We start from the raw sequence: 23,473 nt of genomic DNA, 5'->3' as shown, positions 1-23,473 counted from the left end.
TTCAGCTGAAAAATAACTTCTCCGTTTGGCACTATGGAGCAAAAAGTTGTCACGAATCACCTGTTGAGGCAGTTCTGCCCCCCAAAATATGTGGGGCTGACAACCTTGACAACTAATGTGGCCTGATTGGCTTCTGCATGCTAAAAGAAGAGTAATTGCGGACAAGAGTTGCAATATGAGAAAAAAAATGTAGATTTCTGGAAGTGTGTTATGTTTAGGGAAAGCTACTGGTCGAGAGTTAAATATGTTTATTTCCAAAAAGAAACTGCAGTCTGGTAGTGTGTGCAACCTGGTTTCGAACTTTGCAATTTAACGCCTTTCATGCCTCCTTCACAGCTTGTCTCGGATCAATGTCCGTACCTGCAAAAGAAATGTGGGGTTCGTGAAGTTCCAGATGAAACGACAACGTCCTCAGAGCAGTATGAACAACAGAAAAATAACTACGACGCTGACCTCTGTTGGAATTCACACAACGGAAAGTTCATAGTCATACATTAGTACTACAGGATAGATTATCTTCCTTTACACCTGTTTAGATAAAGAAGGATACAAGAAAAAAAAAGAAAACTTGAAAAGAAAGAATTGTATTCAGAAAACTTATCCCAGGTCATTTGTCTCCTTCGTACAAGAGTTCCTGATAACCAAGCAGAGCGTTGACCTTTTTAAAGCTCTCTCTGTAAACTTCCCATTGTGTCAGCTTCGCTTAAGTTAAGAGTTAAGCAACATCGTTTGTCATATACCTGTCCTTATTGCATCCACACCTGCTACCCCGATTCTTTGCATTAGTTCAGCACATTAGAGGAGCAGTGGAAGACCCCACCATAAATATTTTGTTTTAGGCTTACAGCATGTTGCACAAGAAACATCAAGTGTTCCTTCACAGAAACAATGATAGTTGACCTGTAATGTGTGTGTTATATGTAATTTCGCTGGTCCTTGAAGAGGTTAACATTGCAAATAAAAAATATCACTCACTTTTGGAACTCCCACTCCCTGTTATCCAGGGGACAGACCTGCCGTGTTTTCAGCCACCGTGAAATACAGTGGAAATGGAATGCGTGCTGTAAGATAGACAATTGCATAAGCTTTGATGAGAAGTGACAGACACATGACTTACATTGCAGACCCCCCAGGCTACTGTACATTCCTCACTTGTTGCAGAGGCTTGGTTTGCTTGACATTCGATACCTTGAGGGATTCGAGGAAGAAAATAGAGCTTACATGAGGGACCAGTACATGTGTAATTTGAAATTAATGTCACGATGGAAATCACTCACATAAGTCCATGATGTGGTTTCTGCATATAGCACAGTTGTCTACAACAATGTCTGGAGAGAAATGGCAAGAATACAGCTTTGCGCGTACAAGGAAAATGACCGAGACTTACCCCAGGCCCAAAGTGCGACAGCATTCCACTACAACAAAAGAGCAATACTGTTAAAGCATTGCAACAAGATTCATCCCATCTTTCGTTCACCCCATTCATCATCAAAGAAACTATGTGTTGCTCACACACTGTTATGGGCAGGGATAAGTGACTGCAACACTCGTACTGAATCAAAGGATTGGCTCATTCCATTGGCAAAAATTACGCACCTTTTTGACTTCAAATCTTTTCCTGTCCCCTCTCGCAGAACTTGTAGATGATGCCATGTCAGACTGGTCAACATCCACATCTTCATCCACCTCCATAGCCATTACTAATTAAAAAAATTTGACGACACGAATTTTTAACCCAACAAAAATGAATGACAATGCCTCTAATTGATGTCAGAGTCGATGCTGTGTCTGTCTCCGACACCTGCTTCGCTAGCTCGGTACCTCGAGGAAGAAGTATAGAGCGTGCTCACTTTTCTTTTTCTAAGTTCAAGCAGCAAAATTATCGAAAAATTCTAATTATTCAGCATTTTTTCAGACAACTGAAATTGTTTCCCCAACAAATACGACAAATACATCGAGAACTCTCTCGCCTATTTTATCCTCCCCCTCCTCCAGCACTTCCATGTTTCCGAAAACAAATATGGCTGCTGTTTCTTGAACTGTGTACGAGCTGCACTTGAATCTGCAGGAAGAAAGAAAGGAGCGTCATATCAGATTACAACGCAGTTTTCCCAACTGCCCCTTTAATTTTCCAATAGTGATAACGAACTGAAGCCAAGATGCCAGAACGAGAAGGTATGCTGAGTATCGCACGCGTAATCGGTACACTACGCATAAGAAATATGAAGAAAATCATGAAAGCTTCTGCACTGCCTTTGGAAAACAAATACATAATGTGGTTGAATAAATGTTTCTCTGCAGAGAGAGCATTGTGTTCTGCTCAGTAGCATAGCATTATCAGCACAAGGCCTACAGAACAGATCTATAACACATAGAAAACTGTTTGACACAGAATTGGCATTGAAATGCTATTCTAAAATGTTTCGCACACTAGCTGGTTTCAGTGGACCTTTCAGTGGACCTTCCTTATGACCAATGTCATTATTCTTCTATTAGGTGCAGATTCATATTCAAATCCCATTGCTCCACCTGGGATGAATGTGTCATCTAATGAAATGTATGTAACAAACTGTTCTTCTTGTTCTTGATTAGTTTGCCCCACAAACGTTATTGATTGTTGTATCCTTTAATGTTCAGCCACCATCCTATGACCAATGAAGACTTTCGTAAGCTTATTATGACACCTCGGGCGCCGCCTCAGGCGACGCCGACACCAGCAAAAGAAGAAAGTTTCAGGTACACACATAAGATAATTGCAAACTTAATAACGTTCCCAAAGTAATGCATTCTGGAGAGCTAACTGGGCGCGTTGCATTCTCTTGCAGTAAGCCTACACCCCTTGATGATGACAAAGGTGATCAACGGAGAAAAAAGAAAAAGTACGTACTCATGGAGAAGGTGAAGAATTCCTTAAGCACGAGCAGCTGTACTGCAGCGCAATGAATATTTCTTTATCAGATACTACGCTTCCTTGAAACGTCAAGAAGAAGATAAGTTAGCCGAACTTGCGGAGAAGTACCGAGACAGAGTGAGTACGGAAGTATTTTCAGTTGCGTTTTTGATTTAAACAGCAATTTGATAAAGGTTCGTATTGAGGCGAAACTCCTTGCTGTCACTGTTATTGCATTAATTGGCAAAATGAGTTTGGATTTGATTATTTCAATGAACAAGGGAATAAAAACAACTTTGCGGGCTTGCAGGCACGCGAACGCCGTGACGGCGTCAACCCTGATTACCAAAATGAAGACCCAATCTCTTCAACAGCTGGATACAGAGCTGTTGCACCCGATGCAAAATCGTAAGTTGTACTGTGGAGCATGGTGTTCCTTTCTTGGAAAGACATTTTTGACTGACGTTGCGCAGTGGCATGGATGCTGCAGAACGGAGGCGTCAGATGATTCAGGAGTCCAAGTTCTTGGGTGGTGACATGGAGCACACTCACTTGGTGAAAGGCTTGGACTACGCCCTGCTGCAAAAAGTAGGTTGATGGAGGAGATACATCTGTAGAGGGCAACGAAAAAGAAAGCTCACGATCTATTGCAATCCTGTGTCGACTGATACAAAATTATATGTATTAACATAGTCAATGTGTAGGTGGTAGCACTGCTGTGGACCTCTACTTTTTAAATGCCACAGCTACGGTGCACTTATACTAGCTGCATATTCGGAGCGACTGCATGCTGTGCATGCGAACGTGAACATAGCATTGTGGACATCAGTGATGGCCAGTAGTTAACTACATGTAGTTAAACTACTAGTTAAACTACCTGATTGTAGTTAAAAAGTAGTTATCAACTACTTGCAGAAATGTAGTGTGCAACTACTAGTTAAACTACTGTTTCACAAGCCTTTCAGCTTAGACGGGCCTTCTGTATTTTGCAATTGTGTATCGATCGGTAAAAAAAATAAAATAATTATTATTATTCTTCTTCTTATTATTATTATTATTTCGAGTAGTTAACTACAGTAGTTACGTTACTGCAGGCGCCAACTACTTCCGATTTTGCCGCAAGCTTTACGGCACGATCGTGCTTCTGACTTTTACCTTGATTGATGATCGATTACCTTGATACCTTGATTGTTTGATGAGAACGGAGGTGCAGAGCAATTGTGCCGTGCGTGTGTACTAAATCTTCACTTTTATCACTGCTTGTGATTCATATTTAGGTGTCCAAGAACACTATAGAATGGGATTCGTGTCGATGGACAACGTTAAGTAGTTAGAGATGTAGTTAAAATACATTGCAGTAGTTGAAGTAGTTTTAACTACCTCCCCTGAAAAGTAGTTGAACTACTAGTTAAACTACTCCATCGCAAAGTAGTTAGTAGTTATAGTTAAACTACTGTAGAAGTAGTTAGTGGCCATCACTGGTGGAGATACCAGCCTCACTTAGCATTGGCAGAGTAATTAAAATTTAATTTGGTTTTACTGGTGGATTTCACACATGGCAACTAATTGCTGTCGTGTCACATACTCTTAGGGAGCTATGGGGTTGTTCTTTGAAATAGTGTGGCAACAATTGACAAATAATAGATTTTCACATATTTCATGCGCTCTTCGTCACTGTCTCAAAAAAAAAAAAGGAAAAGCGTTTGCCACTAGCTACGGGCAAATTTGAGACATTCTAATGTGACGCGATGCTGGGACGTGGGTCCCAGCAAACACTTTTTCTAGATGTCCAACAGAGCATTAAAAAGTTGAAAAGTTCACTAGTTAAGCGTGCAGACCTACAGACCTATACCGCTAGTCGTAACTTTTTGTTGATGTTGCTGCTTTCAGGTACGTAGTGAAATTCAGAACAAGGAGAAGGAGGATGAAGAGCTGGAAGAAACGCTAACAGGAACCAAGTACGTTTTTTTTTTGTTATTTTGCCCTACAGAGCGTCTCCTCACCCAAATAATCTTTCTATATTTAGGGAAGAACCTGAAGAGGAAATGGAGTTCAGGACTATGTTGGGTTAGTCAAGACTCTGCCACTGGTGTCGATGACACTCTTGACACTTCAAATAAGTAAGTATAATGGCCGTGTAATTCTTTAATTATTTATTTCAGGCCGCAACATCTACCGCCAGTTGTTCCGCCCCCAAATGATTGAGAGGAACGACCTGTTTCTTCCCCACCGGATGGCGTACGTGATTGACTTGGAAGACGAGTTTGCAGACAGTGATATACCCACCACACTGGTTCGCAGCAAAAAGGATTGTCCAAACCTCGAGGTGCTAAGCCACGTCTCGTTTCGCGTTACACGCGGGTCCTCCGACGCTGCGGCTAAATACTGTTGTCTATTCCACGCAGAGCCACACGACGCTGACCACCAACGACATCGTGATCAACAAGTTGACGCAGATCCTGTCTTACCTTCGACAAGGTATACATAACAGGAAAGGAAAGAAGAAAGACAAGGATAAGGGAAAAGCACCCGAAAAGGGCAACCAGAAAGTTGCAGATGAGAGGTACGTATAACTACAGTGCAACCTCCACATGATGCGAATGTGTCCGCGATGAACCACGTACAGGTAGCTGTCCATAATCCAGTGTGTGATAGATAGAGCCCGAAGTTTTAGGGTTTTACCCGATTCTTCCCCGAATTTGCCCACCGAATTGAAGGTTGACTCTTTAGGGTGAAACCCGATTTTTACCGGGAAAATTCCCCTCACTGGGATGTCTGTAGGAATGCACTAACTTACTTGTTTGGCAGCAGATGCAGTTGCATCACTGTTTGTACCAAACCAGTACGGTTAGATTCAGTAACTGAGCCCGATTTCTGTTTTTCCAACCTGAATTCGCACGAATCTAGAGCAAACATTTATTTACCCGATTTTTTACCCCCCCCCCCCCCCCCCCCCCCGAATCTAAAAAAAAATATTTCCCGAAAAACTTCGGGCTCTAGTGATAGTTTGTGTCGTTCTCTTCCTGCTAGCATCTATGGTGACATTGGAGAGTACGCACCAGAAGTACCATCGAAAGATCGCAAGGATCGGGACCGACACAGGGAACGTGAGAGGGACCGGGATAGAAACAGGGAGAAGGAGCGGGATCGGGACCGGGACAGGGACCGCGAATCCCGGAAGAGGCCGTCGTACTTCGAAAAGCCCAGTCTGGAGGATGAACGTGAGCACGAGCAGGAGAGGAGCTCCAGATCGCGTCGCCACGATTCTCGATGGTCCAACAACGACGCTTCGAGCTTGGCTGCGAGCATCGCAAAGGAGGAGCAGAGCGGTCGACTGCGGGCCAAGCTCACTAGCAAGTTGGAGCGGGATCTGCCCGAAAGCTATGCCGAGTGCTACCCAGGGTAGGGTTTATTTTGTCGTAACTTATTTGCTACTGTAGTAGACCAAAACAAACGACCTGCTCAAGCACAGAAACTTGCTTTAGCGTATCTGTCCTTGTTTTCGTGCTAGATTTGTCATGGAAGTGAGTATCTCTGTGGTCTAGCATTTAATGTGAGATGCTGCGTGAATCGGTAAGAGTGTGAATCGCTTGTTGGGGTTTGTGTGTTTAATGGGGTGTCCCAAAATAGAGCAGAGACAGCCTGTAGTCAACGTAGCAGGAGTCGCAAAAGGTGTGGCTATGCCTACTAATTGACTAAAAGCAGCAGCAGTGAATTAAAGATGTAGAACATTCTATACGACTAGTATTTATGTTATCTGCATTGTGTGCTGCTGTTAATGTGTGTGTTAACATGATGCTGTATGCTGCTTTCCGGTCTCCCTACTGTCCGAGTGCTGTTGAGCTCACAACATTGCTTCCTTGTAAAAATGCAGCATAGATGTTTTACTTTGTCACATGATTTCATTACACTTAATACATGATAATATAATGATAATCTCGTTTTCCTTAATCCATGGTGCCTTTGTTCCTGTAGTGCTCCCGAAAATGAGGATGCTGTGGCTGATAGTGACGATGAAGTTGACTACTCCAAGATGGATCTCGTGAGTTGCTGACAACGTCTCGCTTTTGTCTTGCGCTTAGAATGTTTCAAGCTCCTCCTTCTTGCTTATTGCGAAAATTTTCCTTTATTGTCCCTAGGGCAACAAGAAAGGTCCTATTGGAAGATGGGATTTTGACACTCAAGAAGAGTACAGTGACTACATGAGCCACAAAGAAGCATTGCCGAAGTAATTTTTATTTTTCTGCATATAAGACAATCCTCACAGCTTTTGATATCAAACTTTTTGGGAGAATTTGGGAGTTTAATGTTTACTGAAAGGGAAATGGAGATCTGCACTAATCTCTTGAGGCAGATTGTGAATGTGATTGAAGATTGTAGTGCTACCACATAGCCATTTTCTTTTTAACACTAATGATTAGTGTTAAAAAGAAAATGGCTATGTGGTAGCACTACAATCTTCAAATTTCAACTTAAGGAATTATGTAGTTCCACGTTCGTAGAGGTTCCACAAATCTTGGCCTGAGGTTGATTATTTTTTTGAATGCCATATGCGAATGCCGTAGCAGTGGCAGCGTAGCGTAGCAGTGGTTCAGTTCAGTAGTAGCAGAGTTCAGTATCGATGTAGACCGTGGTACTAACCGCGAGTGTGCTATACTTCCGTATCGAGGGCACTGTAGTAATGGCCTTAATGGCTAGAACACTCATACGTGCATTGATTGCGTGGCATGATTAAGCATTTTGCGAGCCAGCATATGGCTAGTAAAATATGAAGCTATGAGGTTCGCAATATCTACTACGGTATTTTGTCACGTGAAGCAACTTTACTGGAAGTTTTTGTGGTAGTAAAAAGATGCCAAATTTATAAACCTCCTTGCTCATAGCTGCTCTTGCAGGGCGTTTTTGTAAATATGATTGTGTTGTGATAAGACACCTTACAGCAAAAGTATTATGCGTGGTGGCTCTTGATAGCACTGACGAATGTAGCACTGCGTATAAATGCCACTTTCAGGGCTGCATTCCAGTACGGAGTCAAAATGGCAGACGGCCGAAAGACTCGTCGAACTGGCGTTGGCAAGAGGGATGACAAGGCTAAACTTGATCGAGAGTTGCAGAAGATAAACCAGATCATTGCTCGAAGAAAGGCAGAGGCTGCTGACGGTGGCGGAGTGTGCGTATGATTCTACCGTCACTTTGTTCTGACAATGTGCAGTACTGACATCCTTCAATTTACAGGGGAACACCAGACTACAAGCGTCCAAGATACTGATGGAGCGGCAACCTCCAAAGAGTCTGGATAATTCCACTCCCGAGACTTTTTATGTAAATATGCCCCTGAATAACACACGTTTATCGATACATATGTTTTATCAATATATTTAAAACAGATCAACTTGTGATGTTAGTAGAGTAGCCAGAGTCATCTTCTGTTGTTGGCGGGTTTTCTGTAAGATAAGAGCATTATCAAGTGTGCAAGTTATGCACAAGAAATCCTTACCAAAGTCAGGAATACACTTATTCTTGATCCAGCGCATCCCAGCCATGCAGAGGCAGATAGGGGGTTCGGCAGAGCGGTCGCAGATCATGTTAGTGCTCTTTGGGCACTTGTGTCTCAAGTCACACATATCTCCGGGACGCATCTCGACTGAAAGAGAGAACCAGCAGTGCATTTTGGGAGAATGCTGAGGAAACACACGTTCAGCGGGAAGCGGTTAAACTTGTGCTTACTCTCAATACATTTGTTGTGGTGTTCTATGTAGCCAACACTGCACTGACACGCTTTCTCCCAGCCATTTGGGTCTGCTCTGCAGGTCAGGAATTCGGCTGCGTCGCATTCAGAATCTTTGGTGCAAACTTGGTGCAGTTGCATCTCTGCAATTACATTGTTTTCGTTCAGTTTATTTATGGAATAATTTATACCTGAGATCTATCTTGTCACTTTTCAAGAGTCATCACTGGCTAAGAAGCGCGTTAACTTCTCATCCATGCATGTCAAATGTACAAATTTTCCCCAACGAATAAAGCAGAGGGCAGGTTCCTTAGCAAGCACCCTTTGCATGCTAAGATATTGCCTGATCATGTTGATATTGAAAGAGAGGTTCCCATGTCTAGGTGTGCAGGTACAAAAAAACTGGTACATGCCGTCACCTGTCTGTAAAGTGCTTAAATGGCTCATGTACTGGTTATTTTGCTTTGTGCCAGTTCAGGAGCTGTGCACTGTGCTCATAGAACTAGGCATACATTTTCACAACACTTGATTCTGAATTATTTGAGCCTAAGCCTACTTGAGCTTGCTTGGGTTATCCTGGCCTTGCCCATAATCTAGGCACTTCATAGTAAACATTGTCATAATCTTGGTGAATAGTGTTCGATTAAACAACCCCTAAAGCACTTACCAGTTGCATACTTTAACCAAAGAATGGCATGAGTGTGTTTGCTTGTGTGAATGTGAGTGTGACTGGCAGCAACGTAAAAGAGATTACTATTTTGAGGGTGAATGTGGGAATCCCTGGTAACAGGAACAGTCCAGACAGAACAGTGTGCTGCTGGATGACTGCTCTCTTTTCTCTTTCACCATCTCATATTCTGTCCAATTTTCCTCACCCAGTCATCTGCTCCTCCTCTCCCTTTTGGTTTCACACACTCAGCTGGTATCTTTCATGGCGAATCATGACATCCCTATTTATGACTAGAGCCTGAAGTTTTTGGGAAATATTTTTGTCTAAATTCGCGGAGTAAAAATCGGGTAAATAAATGTGTGCTCTAAATTCATGCGAATTCGGGTGAAAAAAACTTCCGGTACACTAAATTCGGGTGTAAACACGTCAGTGTGCATTCCTACAGACGTCTCCAGTGAGGGCAATTTGGCGGGTAAAAATCGGGTTTCAGCCTAAAGAGGCAACCTTCAATTCGGGGAAGAATTGGGTTGAACCCTAAAACTTCAGGCTCTATTTATGACACACAATAACTCGTTTTTTGATGAGCAACATGTGTGTACTTACTTGGTTTTTCAGTGGGTACCAACACTAAATTAACTGAAACATGGAAACATTTTAATGTATTTGGTACATCTTTGATGTATTTGAGATAAATACTTTGAAAGCTTTAAATTGGTCATTAAATTTTTGAAAATAATTTTTAAGGTGAAAACCAGATGTACAGTACTCACTGAGGATGGTATTTGACGTTGTGGCTGTAATGTTGGGAGTATTATATATGGACTGCTTCAAAGTGTATAGTGCAGATACAGGTTGGCACAAATTAACTGCTCACCCTCAACTCGCCTGGTACGTTTGTTTGGCACTTCTGCACTGTCAGGATCTGCAATTGTAATTATTATTATTACAGTATTAACAAACTGGAAAGATATCTGGGGAATGCCTTGCTCTACTGTCATCGCTGGCATATATGGGTTCAGTATTAACATACAGGACACTTTTTTAATCCTTTACTGACTAAAAAAAGCTGTGACAGCAGCATGCATTTCCCCTGAAAACACACCTTTGGGTGCGTTCAGTTTAATTAATAAATTAATTAATTAATGAATTTTAGGCAGTTAGTCGTCCAGTAGTTACATACGCTTTACATAAACTTACATACATTACATTACATAGTACATACATAGGCTAGAAAGTTATCTTGGACAACGCAAGGTTTCGTACCATAGCCTCTTGTCAGCAACAGAATGATGATCCCCACAGCTATGGCCAAGACAACGAAAGCACAGCTTGCAAATGTGTAGAGAAGCCAGCCGTTATGCCTGAAATTACTGCATTATTATTGACCTGGTGGGTGGCTTTCTGGCAGGTCTCTTACTGCTGGTTCCCTTGTTCACCGTTAACTTGAACTGATTCTGGTGTTTCTTCGCCTGGAGACGAAGAGGACACATCGACAGGAGGGACCTGCAATGGAAATTTTCGTGACTATCGTTAAATGTTTGTTATGAGGAAGGGTACATGGCTGAAGCTGGATTGTTTACCACCAAACCTTCCCCACCATTTGGTATGTGCTGGATTTTCGTGGTATCTATGTGGCTATGTGGCAGGTGCCTTAGCCCACACTCTCACCCGATACTCTACTGATGACTTCATGCTTTTTTTTTTGTATTTACTGGTTTCCCTCGAACGTAATAACTTGTTTATCCACCAGGCAATCTCTCGAACCCCGTTTCATTTATTAGGATTATCATTTATTATATGTCATTTATGCACAATGTTTTTGCTGTGCGATGTCTTGTCACCGCACAGATAAATTTATGACAACGCCCAGAATTGAACAGAACGCTTGATTTGCTTACGTTCCTTGTCTCAGTCATTTTGCTGCAGTTCTTCTACGTCGTCGTCTTCTTTTTTGGTAGTGATCGTGCTGTTTTCGTGGCCCGACCAATTTCGTGACCAAGCGGAATTCGCTCACTGCATTCCCTTTTCAAGCGACATAAAACGGAGAATTGCGAAGGCACCCGGACTCATCCTGCAATGAAAAGGAAGGTTCTGAAACCGAAAGTACCGGTGGTTTCAACAATATGGTTGGCAAGTTGGCAACGCTGTTAATAAGTGGCTCTCGACGGCTATCACTGGCTTTCACCAAGTCAATGTAATCCAATACTACCGGATTACGCAAATTGCGCTGGATGGTTGTGTTTACATGTGTCTGTTATTGCGCTTGTGTGCCGAGTTGATTGTACTCGCCGTGAACTCACACAGTGTATGCCGACACTCATCTTCCGTGCAGTGAAACAACATCGCACGTTTGGAAACTACTAGAAATGGCAGCTTTGGTTGGGGGCGTGACAGAAAAGACTCTGTTCCTTGGACCAGCGATCCCGAAAAACATAAAAGCTCTCCCCAAGCTGTTGACAACGATTGACAAGCAAGCATTTCGAAATCTTGTCAAACGTATGTGGGCACGTGAAATAAGTGCCTTTCACATCAGGGTCGGATCCAGACACTCACTTTGGAGGGGGGCGGGGGGAGAGGATGAAATCTAATGTTTAACCTAATGCTTGGGGGAGGGGGGGGGGGGGGCGATCGCCCCTCTCCCCCTGGATCCGCCACTGTTTCACATACGGTCTACTCTTTTAGGATGAGCACTGATTTGTAGCATGTTTCTGACCTGTCATGTTGCAGTTGCAGTTGCCGATTTTGAAGGGAAGGAGGTTCAACCTGATGCTTACCAAAACATTCGTTCTGGTGCTATTGACGCGTGTGGTGTAGATGCAATATACAGTGGTTTATACACCCTGCTTCATACTGCTCTGAGAATACCTGCCTCTGTGCTTAAACAAGAGGTGAGTTAATCAAGAACGTCTTCGTACACAACCTTCTCGAAAGAACAAGTACTTTAGAAGTCACCACAAAACTTGACTTCATAGCACCCTTTTTATTGCAGGCATTCAAAGAAGATCTTCAAGCGCTTCAGTAGGTTTTTACAATTTTCTTTTTTGCTGGGATATATTAAATTGCAGAGGGCTGGAATGGTAAAATATGAATTGAACTTGACTCTTTATATTTTGTAGCATACCAGAAGAATTTATAGAGGACTTGGTTAGTGTAGTTTATGGAACAAGGTATGTGAAAATTTGTACAAGTTAGCGTTCTATAGAAGGGGCATTAAAGCGACGTGCTCGCTTGTAGGAGATCCCATATTGACCAGAACAACATTGAAAGTGCACCTGGCCTTCCAACACTAGAGAACCTGAAATGGCGCTTGGATGTCACCATATCAAACAAGTGAGACTCTGTCTAATGAAGAAATGGTTGTGCTACATTAATGGTGTCATATTGATGGTATTTGACAATAATTTTCAGTGTGCTAAACAGAGTACTAGAGCCAACTATCCTCATGGAAATGGACACATCGGATGGCAAGAAGCACACATTCGAGGTGATCCACGTGCTGCACGCTTGTACAGTACAGAAAAGCAATCAAACAATTACATGGTGCGGCGACAGTACACTTGAACATGTGATGTTTCAGGTACAGAGAGCCGAGTTCCACAAGCTACGACACTCAGTGGCAGCAGCTCTGAAAGAAATGGAAGACATCGAACGAAAGCTGGAGAAAATTCCTGGACATGTTCTATGAGCATTAATGTGCTGCGCCGCTGTCATACTACTGAACTCGTGGCTTTCTCTAAGTAACATAAGCATTGCAACAAACTTCTAAGTCATCCGCGTTGCTTTGGCCAGCGAAAACATTGTCGTGAAGGAATTGTACATTTCTTTTTTGTATGTATCTTACTATGCTGCATATTTTGTGCTGGGCAAAAATTGCTGAACGTAATAGTGGACTGTGATGCCGAAGTGATGTTTGTAGTACGTGCGGTCGTAGTACTTCCTAGAAACCTCATGAACTAACATGTATTTGTAATAGAATGAAAACTCATTATGTACAACTTGTCTTGTAGGAAACGCAATAAACCAAAGTTTCGAGACGGTATTGCTGGAATGTTGGAACTTTTCATCTTTTCACAGAACTGTGCCCAGAATCATGTGTCCTTTTTCTATTGCATGCGCTGTTGCTAGTAGGTGTGAAACGGTGACTGTGATGGAAATTATAAAACTACTTCAAAATTTTATAAAGACAAATGGAACAAGAATAGATATCCAGTAGCATTCCATAGTCTGGTTGGGGACAGGGTTTGTCGAGAGAGGGGTGGGTGAGCCGGAAATGGAGCCCTGGGGCCCAGTTCTCTTAAGGCGCCCGCCTGACCCGAAGGGGCGATAGTTGTAACATCACGAGATGTGAGGAGGGGGGCCCCGGGCAGGACTCAAGGACCCGTAATTTCTCTCGCCAGCTCCGCGTGAGGATCGAGGATTTTTCTCAGGGGTGGTCCGGCCTTGGACAGCATGCTACAAACACAACCTTTGAAAAGTGTGCCGACAGAAATTGAGGTGGGGGAGGGGCCCTCCTCTAGGCAGCAAGACAACGGTGCGGGTGCGGCAGAAGACATATGACATGACAGCACATATGATATGACTCCATGCTTAGGTGTTCCTCCCACGGAAAGGCATTCGGACATGCAGTGTTCTATGCAATTTGGAATTCAGTTACTACCTCTTCCTTTCACGGAATGGTTCTTACCATTTTCACTGTCAAAATTTAGGATTTCACCTTTGCATGGGTGATAATAATGAGTATGACTGATTTTTTTAAAATCATAGCATTAGCGTTACCGTCGACTTGCTTCAATAGTTAGCACATATTACGTGTTCCTACTTGGCCAACGACCTTTGTTTCCTCGAATATCGCTGCAGGAATGTAATGTTTTGTCTCTCGACACGAAGCGTCGTCTGCTGCCATGACGCAGCCAGTGTCGGCAGCGCGCGCAGCGGCGCTATTTTGGATTTCGGTTTGCACGTTGTGTTGTGTTGTCTATTTCCAGTTTCCAGCCAGCACGCTGACCTGCTGTGCTTCCTCCAAGGAAGTTTGAATGGATTCGAATGCCTCAAAATTCGGATGAACACAGCAGCACGCGCACTCGACTTCTCAGGTCTTGGGTACGTTTGCCATTGTCCGTGCCCTACATAGTTAACCTGCAGATAGGCTATCATCGGAGAATAAAGTCAATGGACTCAAGTGTGTGTGTCCGGAGAGCAGTGGGGGGCAGCTAGATTTGCAGACAGGAGGTCAGGTTGATATCATCATTGATTGATCGGTGTTTCCTTACAGGCTGTCTCGAAAAGACTAAGTAGGCCACAGAAATGGCACAGCAGTATCCTGTGGTTGGCCACTGGCCGGACGGGGCCCTCGTACAACTACAAAATTGCTGCATTCTCCGGGACCACCAGTTGATAAAGGAAGATCTATGGATCCGCGACCATGTCTTTGTGAACCCTGAGCCAATTTTCTTTGACGAAAAGGTTATTGCGAGTGTTCGGGTGGACTGTAAAGGAGCTACCATTGCTCCAGGTTACATGGACCTCCAAATTAATGGTATGTACCAGATGTCACTGTCCCAAATTACGTGGTGGGTTCCAGTAGCGTAACCAGAAAAATATTTTGGGAGGTATTCTACTTGATTATGTCACCCCTTTCTCCCTTTCTGAAGTGCACTATGAAAGGTACGAGCTCAAAGGGGGTCCGCGAACTCTGACCCCCCCTTTTACCGGGCTATATATGCCACTGGTGTGTCGAGAAAAATGGGCTTTGAATATTTGTTTCTTTATTAGCAGACAAGGTGATTTTAATTTTTATTTGTATGACAATATAAATAACAGCTTCAAACATTTCCCTGAGTGGCACATCAGAGTGCTCGAACATATGCAATTTGTTTGTGAGTGCCACCTAGATATCCTGCTGCCTTTCAGGTGGCATGGGGCTTGACTTCTCGCACAGTGTGGACACAATCGAAGATGCAGTTAAAAAGGTTGCAAAGGGTATCCTTCCTTTTGGCGTCACTTCTTTTTGCCCGACAGTTGTAACGTCGCCCCCAGAGGTGTATAGAAAGGTCAGTATCTCTTCCTGTTGTAATGACACAGAGTGTAGGAGTGTATTGCGTACACACTGGTAAAAACTGCACATGCCTGATGGCCCACGTGTGCCTGTAGCATTGGAAGTTATTATTGGAAGCATTAGCTTTAGAAAGCAACTATTGCAATGCGGAAAAGGTGCGCGGGGGGGCTTAGCAGATCTGAGTCAGACAGAGCAACAGTAATATGCTACGTGAAACGCAATTACATTGTGGCCTCACCATGCCAAAAATGTCCAAAACTTTGCCAAGAGTGTTGATGCTGCAAAGTCAGGCTTACCATATAACTTAACTTCATTCAGTATTTTGTGTATATTTTATTCATTTTTCATACATAGGCTTTGAGCAAGGTAAAGAAATCCAACGGCAGCGTGCTTGGAGCTGGAATTTTAGGTACCGCACCATTGCAGCGTCGGTAAAAGTGCTTCTGCCTGAACAACCGCTCCAATATTAGCCTTGTGCAGGTCTTCACTTGGAAGGTCCATTTATAAGCAAGCACAAAAAAGGGGCCCACAAGTTACAGCTGATACAGACTTTTGAAGATGGAGGCTTCGAAGCTGTCAACAGGGTATATGGTGCATTGGACAATGTTGCCATCATTACGATAGCGCCGGAGCTTGATCCGGATGGTGTAGTCATCAAAGGGCTTGTGGATAAAAACGTGACCGTTTCGATAGGTATGTTTGCTTGTTCGTGGCTTCTTTTAATGACAGTTATAACCTGTGCTGAGGTGTACCCGTTGTGGATCTTTTGTGGGAAAATGATTAGTTTCTGGAATTTTGACCTTTTTTTTTATATGTAATGTACAGAGTGAATTTAGCAAAGGTTACACATTTTGGTCACGTCTTAAAAATACGAAGTGACGTTTCTGGCGCCTCAAATATTTGCAGTCTGATTGTCATTCACCTGAAGTTTTATCCGTATTTTTTTCAAATGCTATCATTTTGTAGAAAAAAGTTAGAAGCAAAGCAGATTCTCACCCCGTGCATTTCCTATGGCCTACACTGCCCGCAAACCGCCATTTTTTTCCCTCTATCTGCTTCACGTTCACATCACCACGTATAGGTGGCGCTGCCTCGAAACCCTGCATCTGGTCCATCTGGTTGTTGTTCCATGGATTTTGGTTTTGCTTCGTCTCCAGGCAGTGCCCCCCCCCTTGTTCCACACCCCCTAGTTGTGTGGAAGATACTGTCATTGTCATATAAACAAAATATCACGTTAACGAACGTGAGTTACGTACAAAGGCTAGTGGGGGAAACGGTTCCGGAGAGAAAGGGTCATAAAGTGGAGATATATCGTATTAATGAGTGTCATATTAACGGCGCTCGATTGTAACTCAGTTACTTTCATTTTATTAGAGTTATTGTCCAGTTAATTACTAATTTTTGGATATATTATTTGGATATTAGTGTCGGCCCTGGAAAGACATAAATTCCACGTCAAAAGAGCAGGAAAAATGACTGGACAATGACAAAAGCTTAATGGGGCAAAGCAAAATTAGAGAGATTTTGTGCTCTAAACATGTGCGTCTTGGTCCATGAAAATCAACCATCGACGACCGGACGTTTGCCGAATTAATCCGAACATTTTGTAGCATCTCCTTTCTGTTTCACTCCACCCATGTATTCCATAATTTCCTTTTTTTTTTCCCTGTCATGCCTGCCTTCTCCACTGAGATCTTGACACGACTCCCTTTTTCTTCCCTCGGGATCCTGGATGTTCTGCGACACGTGCACCTTCTTCTTTCTAGGTCATTCAGAAGCAAACCTTGTTCAAGGAGAAAAGGCTGTACAGGAAGGGGCGACATTCATAACTCACCTCTTTAACGCCATGCTTCCTGTAAGTGCGCAGTCGTTTAGGGAACCGTGGTGTGTTAGTGACTTGGCCTTTCCGCCAGTTTCACCACAGAGATCCAGGGTTAGTGGGGTTGCTCACGTCAAAGAAGCTCCCTGACCAGAAGCAGGTGTTTTATGGAATTATTGCGGATGGCATTCATACGCATCCTGCAGCGTTACGCATTGCGTATAAGACACACCCAAGAGGTAAGCGCGTGCCCGTGTGCCACACCCATGAGCAAAGTTGACATCCTTATTCCTGCACCACCAGGTCTGACACTGGTGACAGATGCAATGTCTGCCATGGGACTCGAGACTGGCATACACTATATTGGAGAGAACAAGGTAGAAGTTGTTGGAAAGAAGGCCGTCATAGCCGGCACGACGACACTTTGTGGAAGGTACAGCATAAATCAAGTTAAATCGTGGGATATCATAATTTCAATGAGGTCCTGACATCGTGATTTATTAATTGTGAACTCTTTTTGAGTTACTCATTGAAACATTTGTACGTATCTGAATTTTCTGTGCAGCATCGCTACGATGGACTTTTGTGTGCGGTTCTTAATGAAGTCAACAGGTAGGATTTTGTTCTGCTCTTGTCTTTGGTGACAGCTGTACTTAGTTTAATGACTTGTCCTGCACAAAAGTCTTGTTGCAAAGCTTCTGGACCGAAGCTCTGAATCAGAATTATTTCTGGTTCAGGCTGGGTTGTAAAAGAGTTTACCTCATTTTGATCAAGTTCAGTTTTTTGTTTGTTCTTGAATTATGTTCATTTCCTGTTCAGCTGTCAATTTGTTGGAAGTGAGCATCAAACATACAGTAGCTGAAGTGAAGCTTACAAACAAGAATTCTGTACAGTATTGTCCCATGCTTGAGCAGGTCTGCTAGTCACAGAGGTTGAATTATGCTTTAATACGTCTTTTGAGCTTGCTGTTGTCTGAACTTCCCAGAGATTTACAAAGTCTGTCAAGTAGATGGGAGAAGGTCTGTGCGAAGCAGCTTATGTCTTCCAGGCATACTTTCTTGTGCTCCTTGAGATAATCATTCTAAGTAGCTGTACACATGTGCTGCATGTTGTGGTGCAATATCATTTGTTGTGTAGAGGAATCCCATGTTTGGGAGATATTGGGAGGGGTTGGTACACAGTGATTTTCTTACTGCACTGCAATTGCATGATAGCACTGAACCATCTTATTGTGCCATTGGCACAAGATGAAACAACTAAATGTTCTACCAAGTACCAATAGTTCGTCAAACAGGAAAATCTTGCATGGTAGCAGTGGTATCCTGACATATCGGTAATAGGGAAAAGCTGATAATGATGACAATTTTAATGGCACATAAGCTACTAAACAGGGAAAAGCGTGCCAGAGTAATATATTATCATGCATTTCATTCGAGAATGATGCTAGTGCAAACCACTCTTGACAGTTCAGAGCTGGAGCCGTGAACCGAACCAGGGGACTGCAATTTTTTCTCGGAAAACAGTGGATCGATTCCGCTTTACAAAAAAAAAAAGCTTTTCCTCTTTCTAGCTTTTGGTGCAGGTTCAATTCGGAGCCTTGTTCTCCTCGATCAATAAGGTATCCCACATTTCTCTGGCCTCACAAAAGGCAAAAAGGAATTGTGTGTCAAGAGAGCATCAACATTGTTTACGTGTTAATTCACCCTAACACTTAGTTTTCACTACAACTCGTTTTGTTGTGGACGAATGTGCCTTTTTATGAAGGCTATGAAAAGAATAATTGAATGAGAATGATGAAATCTTTTTTTCCTTGCTCACCTGCACGATAAGAAAGTAATTAGCAGTTTGTACGTGCCTTGATATAGTGTGCATGTTGCCAAAGTACGTCTAGTGGATCCTGAAAGGGTGTGGCTCTTTAAATCAGTGGTGTAGTCATATTGCTGGTTTACAGCGCTTCACATTCACTTAATACAGCTGTTTCTTGATACTAAAGGGTGCACCAAAGTGGAAGCATTGGAATCTGCCTCTTTACATCCAGCGGAAGTGCTGGGGATCCAGAAGAAGAAGGGAACCCTTGACTTTGGAGCAGATGCAGATTTTGTTCTGTTGGATGATGACTTGCATGTGCTTTCCACTTGGATTGCAGGCGAATGTGTGTGGGAGAAGGAGCCCGGAAAATTGCGTTACGTGGAGGCGCCACAGTGACCTTCAATCTATGTTTACGTTAGACATTATTATTTTTGAAGTTCGAAAGGGAGTTGTGTTGTTTGTTTAGTGGTGGAGTAAACGGTGAAATGCGCATTTGTGTACAGTTAAAAAATCTGGAGCGATTACTATAAAAAGTTGCACATACTATTGAAAAAAAAAAAAAAAACTAGCCTGCTCTCGTTACGCCAGTTCCACTTCTTGCAAACTGTTGGTTGTCCGTCAGGACCGGCAGACGCACTTTAAGAGGTCTTTCCGTTGTTTTGTCGTGACATCAGTAGATGGTAAGGTGTAAGACCTTCGATTTTTGGACCCAAAAAACTCCAAGAGGCTTACCTTTTTTGCCATTTTCAGCGAAAAAATGAAAGTGCTCAAATCGAGCAAGAAATGTCGCGTAGATGCTCAACAGGAACTGCGCTTTAATTTTGGCGCAAAATTTGTATAGAAAGAAGACCTTCGATTTTTGGACCCAAGAAACTCCAAGAGGTTAGGCTTACCTTTTTTGCCATTTTCAGCGAAAAAATGAAAGTGCTCAAATCGAGCAAGAAATGTCGCGTAGATGCTCAACAGGAACTGCGCTTTAATTTTGGCGCAAAATTTGTATAGAAAGAAGACCTTCGATTTTTGGACCCAAGAAACTCCAAGAGGTTAGGCTTACCTTTTTTGCCATTTTCAGCGAAAAAATGAAAGTGCTCAAATCGAGCAAGAAATGTCGCGTAGATGCTCAACAGGAACTGCGCTTTAATTTTGGCGCAAAATTTGTATAGAAAGAAGACCTTCGATTTTTGGACCGAAAAAACTCAGAGGTTCGGCTTACCTTTTTTGCCATTTTCAGCGAAAAAATGAAAGTGCTCAAATCGAGCAAGAAATGTCGCGTAGATGCTCAACAGGAACTGCGCTTTAATTTTGGCGCAAAATTTGTATAGAAAGAAGACCTTCGATTTTTGGACCCAAAAAACTCCAAGAGGTTAGGCTTACCTTTTTTGCCATTTTCCGCGAAAAAATGAAAGTGCTCAAATCGAGCGAGAAATGTCGCGTAGATGCTCAACAGGAACTGCGCTTTAATTTAGGCGCAAAATTTGTATAGAAAGAAGACCTTCGATTTTTTGACCCAAAAAACTCCAAGAGGTTAGGCTTACCTGTTTTGCCATTTTCAGCGAAAAAATGAAAGTGCTCAAATCGAGCAAGAAATGTCGCGTAGATGCTCAACAGGAACTGCGCTTTAATTTTGGCGCAAAATTTGTATAGAAAGAAGACCTTCGATTTTTGGACCCAAAAAACTCCAAGAGGCTTACCTTTTTTGCCATTTTCAGCGAAAAAATGAAAGTGCTCAAATCGAGCAAGAAATGTCGCGTAGATGCTCAACAGGAACTGCGCTTTAATTTTGGCGCAAAATTTGTATAGAAAGAAGACCTTCGATTTTTGGACCGAAAAAACTCAGAGGTTAGGCTTACCTTTTTTGCCATTTTCAGCGAAAAAATGAAAGTGCTCAAATCGAGCAAGAAATGTCGCGTAGATGCTCAACAGGAACTGCGCTTTAATTTTGGCGCAAAATTTGTATAGAAAGAAGACCTTCGATTTTTGGACCCAAAAAACTCCAAGAGGCTTACCTTTTTTGCCATTTTCAGCGAAAAAATGAAAGTGCTCAAATCGAGCAAGAAATGTCGCGTAGATGCTCAACAGGAACTGCGCTTTAATTTTGGCGCAAAATTTGTATAGAAAGAAGACCTTCGATTTTTGGACCCAAGAAACTCCAAGAGGTTAGGCTTACCTTTTTTGCCATTTTCAGCGAAAAAATGAAAGTGCTCAAATCGAGCAAGAAATGTCGCGTAGATGCTCAACAGGAACTGCGCTTTAATTTTGGCGCAAAATTTGTATACAAAGAAGACCTTCGATTTTTGGACCCAAAAAACACCAAGAGGTTAGGCTTACCTTTTTTGCCATTTTCAGCGAAAAAATGAAAGTGCTCAAATCGAGCAAGAAATGTCGCGTAGATGCTCAACAGGAACTACAGGAACTGCGCTTTAATTTTGGCGCAAAATTTGTATAGAAAGAAGACCTTCGATTTTTGGACCGAAAAAACTCTGAGGTTAGGCTTACCTTTTTTGCCATTTTCAGCGAAAAAATGAAAGTGCTCAAATCGAGCAAGAAATGTCGCGTAGATGCTCAACAGGAACTGCGCTTTAATTTTGGCGCAAAATTTGTATAGAAAGAAGACCTTCGATTTTTGGACCCAAAAAACTCCAAGAGGCTTACCTTTTTTGCCATTTTCAGCGAAAAAATGAAAGTGCTCAAATCGAGCAAGAAATGTCGCGTAGATGCTCAACAGGAACTGCGCTTTAATTTTGGCGCAAAATTTGTATAGAAAGAAGACTTTCGATTTTTGGACCCAAAAAACTCCAAGAGGTTAGGCTTACCTTTTTTGCCATTTTCCGCGAAAAAATGAAAGTGCTCAAATCGAGCGAGAAATGTCGCGTAGATGCTCAACAGGAACTGCGCTTTAATTTAGGCGCAAAATTTGTATAGAAAGAAGACCTTCGATTTTTTGACCCAAAAAACTCCAAGAGGTTAGGCTTACCTGTTTTGCCATTTTCAGCGAAAAAATGAAAGTGCTCAAATCGAGCAAGAAATGTCGCGTAGATGCTCAACAGGAACTGCGCTTTAATTTTGGCGCAAAATTTGTATAGAAAGAAGACCTTCGATTTTTGGACCCAAAAAACTCCAAGAGGCTTACCTTTTTTGCCATTTTCAGCGAAAAAATGAAAGTGCTCAAATCGAGCAAGAAATGTCGCGTAGATGCTCAACAGGAACTGCGCTTTAATTTTGGCGCAAAATTTGTATAGAAAGAAGACCTTCGATTTTTGGACCCAAGAAACTCCAAGAGGTTAGGCTTACCTTTTTTGCCATTTTCAGCGAAAAAATGAAAGTGCTCAAATCGAGCAAGAAATGTCGCGTAGATGCTCAACAGGAACTGCGCTTTAATTTTGGCGCAAAATTTGTATAGAAAGAAGACCTTCGATTTTTGGACCCAAAAAACTCCAAGAGGTTAGGCTTACCTTTTTTGCCATTTTCCGCGAAAAAATGAAAGTGCTCAAATCGAGCGAGAAATGTCGCGTAGATGCTCAACAGGAACTGCGCTTTAATTTTGGCGCAAAATTTGTATAGAAAGAAGACCTTCGATTTTTGGACCCAAAAAACTCCAAGAGGGGCTTACCTTTTTTGCCATTTTCAGCGAAAAAATGAAAGTGCTCAAATCGAGCAAGAAATGTCGCGTAGATGCTCAACAGGAACTACAGGAACTGCGCTTTAATTTTGGCGCAAAATTTGTATAGAAAGAAGACCTTCGATTTTTGGACCGAAAAAACTCAGAGGTTAGGCTTACCTTTTTTGCCATTTTCAGCGAAAAAATGAAAGTGCTCAAATCGAGCAAGAAATGTCGCGTAGATGCTCAACAGGAACTGCGCTTTAATTTTGGCGCAAAATTTGTATAGAAAGAAGACCTTCGATTTTTGGACCCAAAAAACTCCAAGAGGCTTACCTTTTTCGCCATTTTCAGCGAAAAAATGAAAGTGCTCAAATCGAGCAAGAAATGTCGCGTAGATGCTCAACAGGAACTGCGCTTTAATTTTGGCGCAAAATTTGTATAGAAAGAAGACCTTCGATTTTTGGACCCAAGAAACTCCAAGAGGTTAGGCTTACCTTTTTTGCCATTTTCAGCGAAAAAATGAAAGTGCTCAAATCGAGCAAGAAATGTCGCGTAGATGCTCAACAGGAACTGCGCTTTAATTTTGGCGCAAAATTTGTATAGAAAGAAGACCTTCGATTTTTGGACCCAAAAAACACCAAGAGGTTAGGCTTACCTTTTTTGCCATTTTCAGCGAAAAAATGAAAGTGCTCAAATCGAGCAAGAAATGTCGCGTAGATGCTCAACAGGAACTACAGGAACTGCGCTTTAATTTTGGCGCAAAATTTGTATAGAAAGAAGACCTTCGATTTTTGGACCGAAAAAACTCAGAGGTTAGGCTTACCTTTTTTGCCATTTTCAGCGAAAAAATGAAAGTGCTCAAATCGAGCAAGAAATGTCGCGTAGATGCTCAACAGGAACT

General features: G+C 42.4%; 5 protein-coding genes across 9 annotated transcripts; 3 read left to right on the top strand and 2 right to left on the bottom strand.

The window, feature by feature from the left end:
• Nucleotides 1–231: 231 nt before the first annotated feature.
• On the bottom strand, nt 232–1,813 carry LOC135394680 (RING-box protein 1A). The gene is made up of 6 exons (XM_064625540.1): nt 1,597–1,813; nt 1,388–1,415; nt 1,278–1,328; nt 1,118–1,188; nt 976–1,061; nt 232–360 (listed from the first exon to the last, which is right to left on the bottom strand). Exons 1-6 carry the CDS (start codon nt 1,696–1,698, stop codon nt 348–350), a joined length of 351 nt encoding a protein of 116 aa, XP_064481610.1. The 5' UTR covers nt 1,699–1,813; the 3' UTR covers nt 232–347.
• Nucleotides 1,814–1,995: 182 nt separating this feature from the next.
• Nucleotides 1,996–9,309, top strand: LOC135394677 (protein Red-like). 2 transcript variants are annotated; one of them, XR_010422960.1, is made up of 17 exons: nt 1,996–2,175; nt 2,497–2,557; nt 2,638–2,736; nt 2,826–2,879; nt 2,959–3,028; nt 3,201–3,298; nt 3,364–3,478; nt 4,781–4,848; nt 4,917–4,957; nt 5,053–5,216; nt 5,296–5,453; nt 5,921–6,292; nt 6,866–6,932; nt 7,030–7,118; nt 7,902–8,060; nt 8,126–8,212; nt 8,650–9,309. XR_010422960.1 is itself a non-coding variant. In XM_064625535.1 (16 exons), the coding sequence occupies exons 1-16, from the start codon at nt 2,160–2,162 to the stop codon at nt 8,157–8,159; spliced, it is 1,665 nt and encodes a 554-aa protein (XP_064481605.1). In that variant the 5' UTR covers nt 1,996–2,159; the 3' UTR covers nt 8,160–8,248. The 2 variants fall into 2 exon arrangements, 1 of the variants encoding a protein (XP_064481605.1); XM_064625535.1 differs by lacking the exon at nt 8,650–9,309 and having other exon boundaries at nt 8,126–8,248.
• Nucleotides 8,251–11,376, bottom strand: LOC135394679 (uncharacterized). 3 transcript variants are annotated; one of them, XM_064625538.1, is made up of 9 exons: nt 11,187–11,376; nt 10,706–10,791; nt 10,552–10,649; nt 10,163–10,210; nt 10,059–10,082; nt 9,892–9,924; nt 8,618–8,761; nt 8,388–8,534; nt 8,251–8,334 (listed from the first exon to the last, which is right to left on the bottom strand). In XM_064625538.1, the coding sequence occupies exons 1-9, from the start codon at nt 11,202–11,204 to the stop codon at nt 8,279–8,281; spliced, it is 654 nt and encodes a 217-aa protein (XP_064481608.1). In that variant the 5' UTR covers nt 11,205–11,376; the 3' UTR covers nt 8,251–8,278. The 3 variants fall into 3 exon arrangements, with proteins under 3 accessions (XP_064481608.1, XP_064481606.1, XP_064481607.1); XM_064625536.1 differs by having other exon boundaries at nt 8,251–8,534; XM_064625537.1 differs by lacking the exons at nt 9,892–9,924; nt 10,059–10,082 and having other exon boundaries at nt 8,251–8,534.
• Nucleotides 11,377–11,469: 93 nt separating this feature from the next.
• On the top strand, nt 11,470–13,327 carry LOC135394676 (COMM domain-containing protein 5-like). The gene is made up of 7 exons (XM_064625534.1): nt 11,470–11,784; nt 12,016–12,176; nt 12,278–12,306; nt 12,405–12,455; nt 12,523–12,618; nt 12,697–12,772; nt 12,866–13,327. Exons 1-7 carry the CDS (start codon nt 11,655–11,657, stop codon nt 12,971–12,973), a joined length of 651 nt encoding a protein of 216 aa, XP_064481604.1. The 5' UTR covers nt 11,470–11,654; the 3' UTR covers nt 12,974–13,327.
• An 85-nt stretch (nt 13,328–13,412) lies between these two features.
• LOC135394675 (N-acetylglucosamine-6-phosphate deacetylase-like) lies at nt 13,413–19,461 on the top strand. 2 transcript variants are annotated; one of them, XM_064625532.1, is made up of 10 exons: nt 13,413–14,388; nt 14,561–14,824; nt 15,199–15,338; nt 15,698–15,752; nt 15,824–16,036; nt 17,110–17,198; nt 17,257–17,401; nt 17,466–17,595; nt 17,728–17,774; nt 19,156–19,461. In XM_064625532.1, exons 2-10 carry the CDS (start codon nt 14,593–14,595, stop codon nt 19,365–19,367), a joined length of 1,263 nt encoding a protein of 420 aa, XP_064481602.1. In that variant the 5' UTR covers nt 13,413–14,388; nt 14,561–14,592; the 3' UTR covers nt 19,368–19,461. The 2 variants fall into 2 exon arrangements, with proteins under 2 accessions (XP_064481602.1, XP_064481603.1); XM_064625533.1 differs by lacking the exon at nt 13,413–14,388 and adding an exon at nt 14,405–14,469.
• The last annotated feature ends 4,012 nt before the right edge of the window (nt 19,462–23,473 follow it).

The sequence above is a fragment of the Ornithodoros turicata genome, chromosome 5 (genome assembly GCF_037126465.1).
Source record: "Ornithodoros turicata isolate Travis chromosome 5, ASM3712646v1, whole genome shotgun sequence".
Lineage (NCBI taxonomy): Eukaryota > Metazoa > Arthropoda > Arachnida > Ixodida > Argasidae > Ornithodoros > Ornithodoros turicata.
This window is presented reverse-complemented; position numbering and strand designations above follow the sequence as displayed.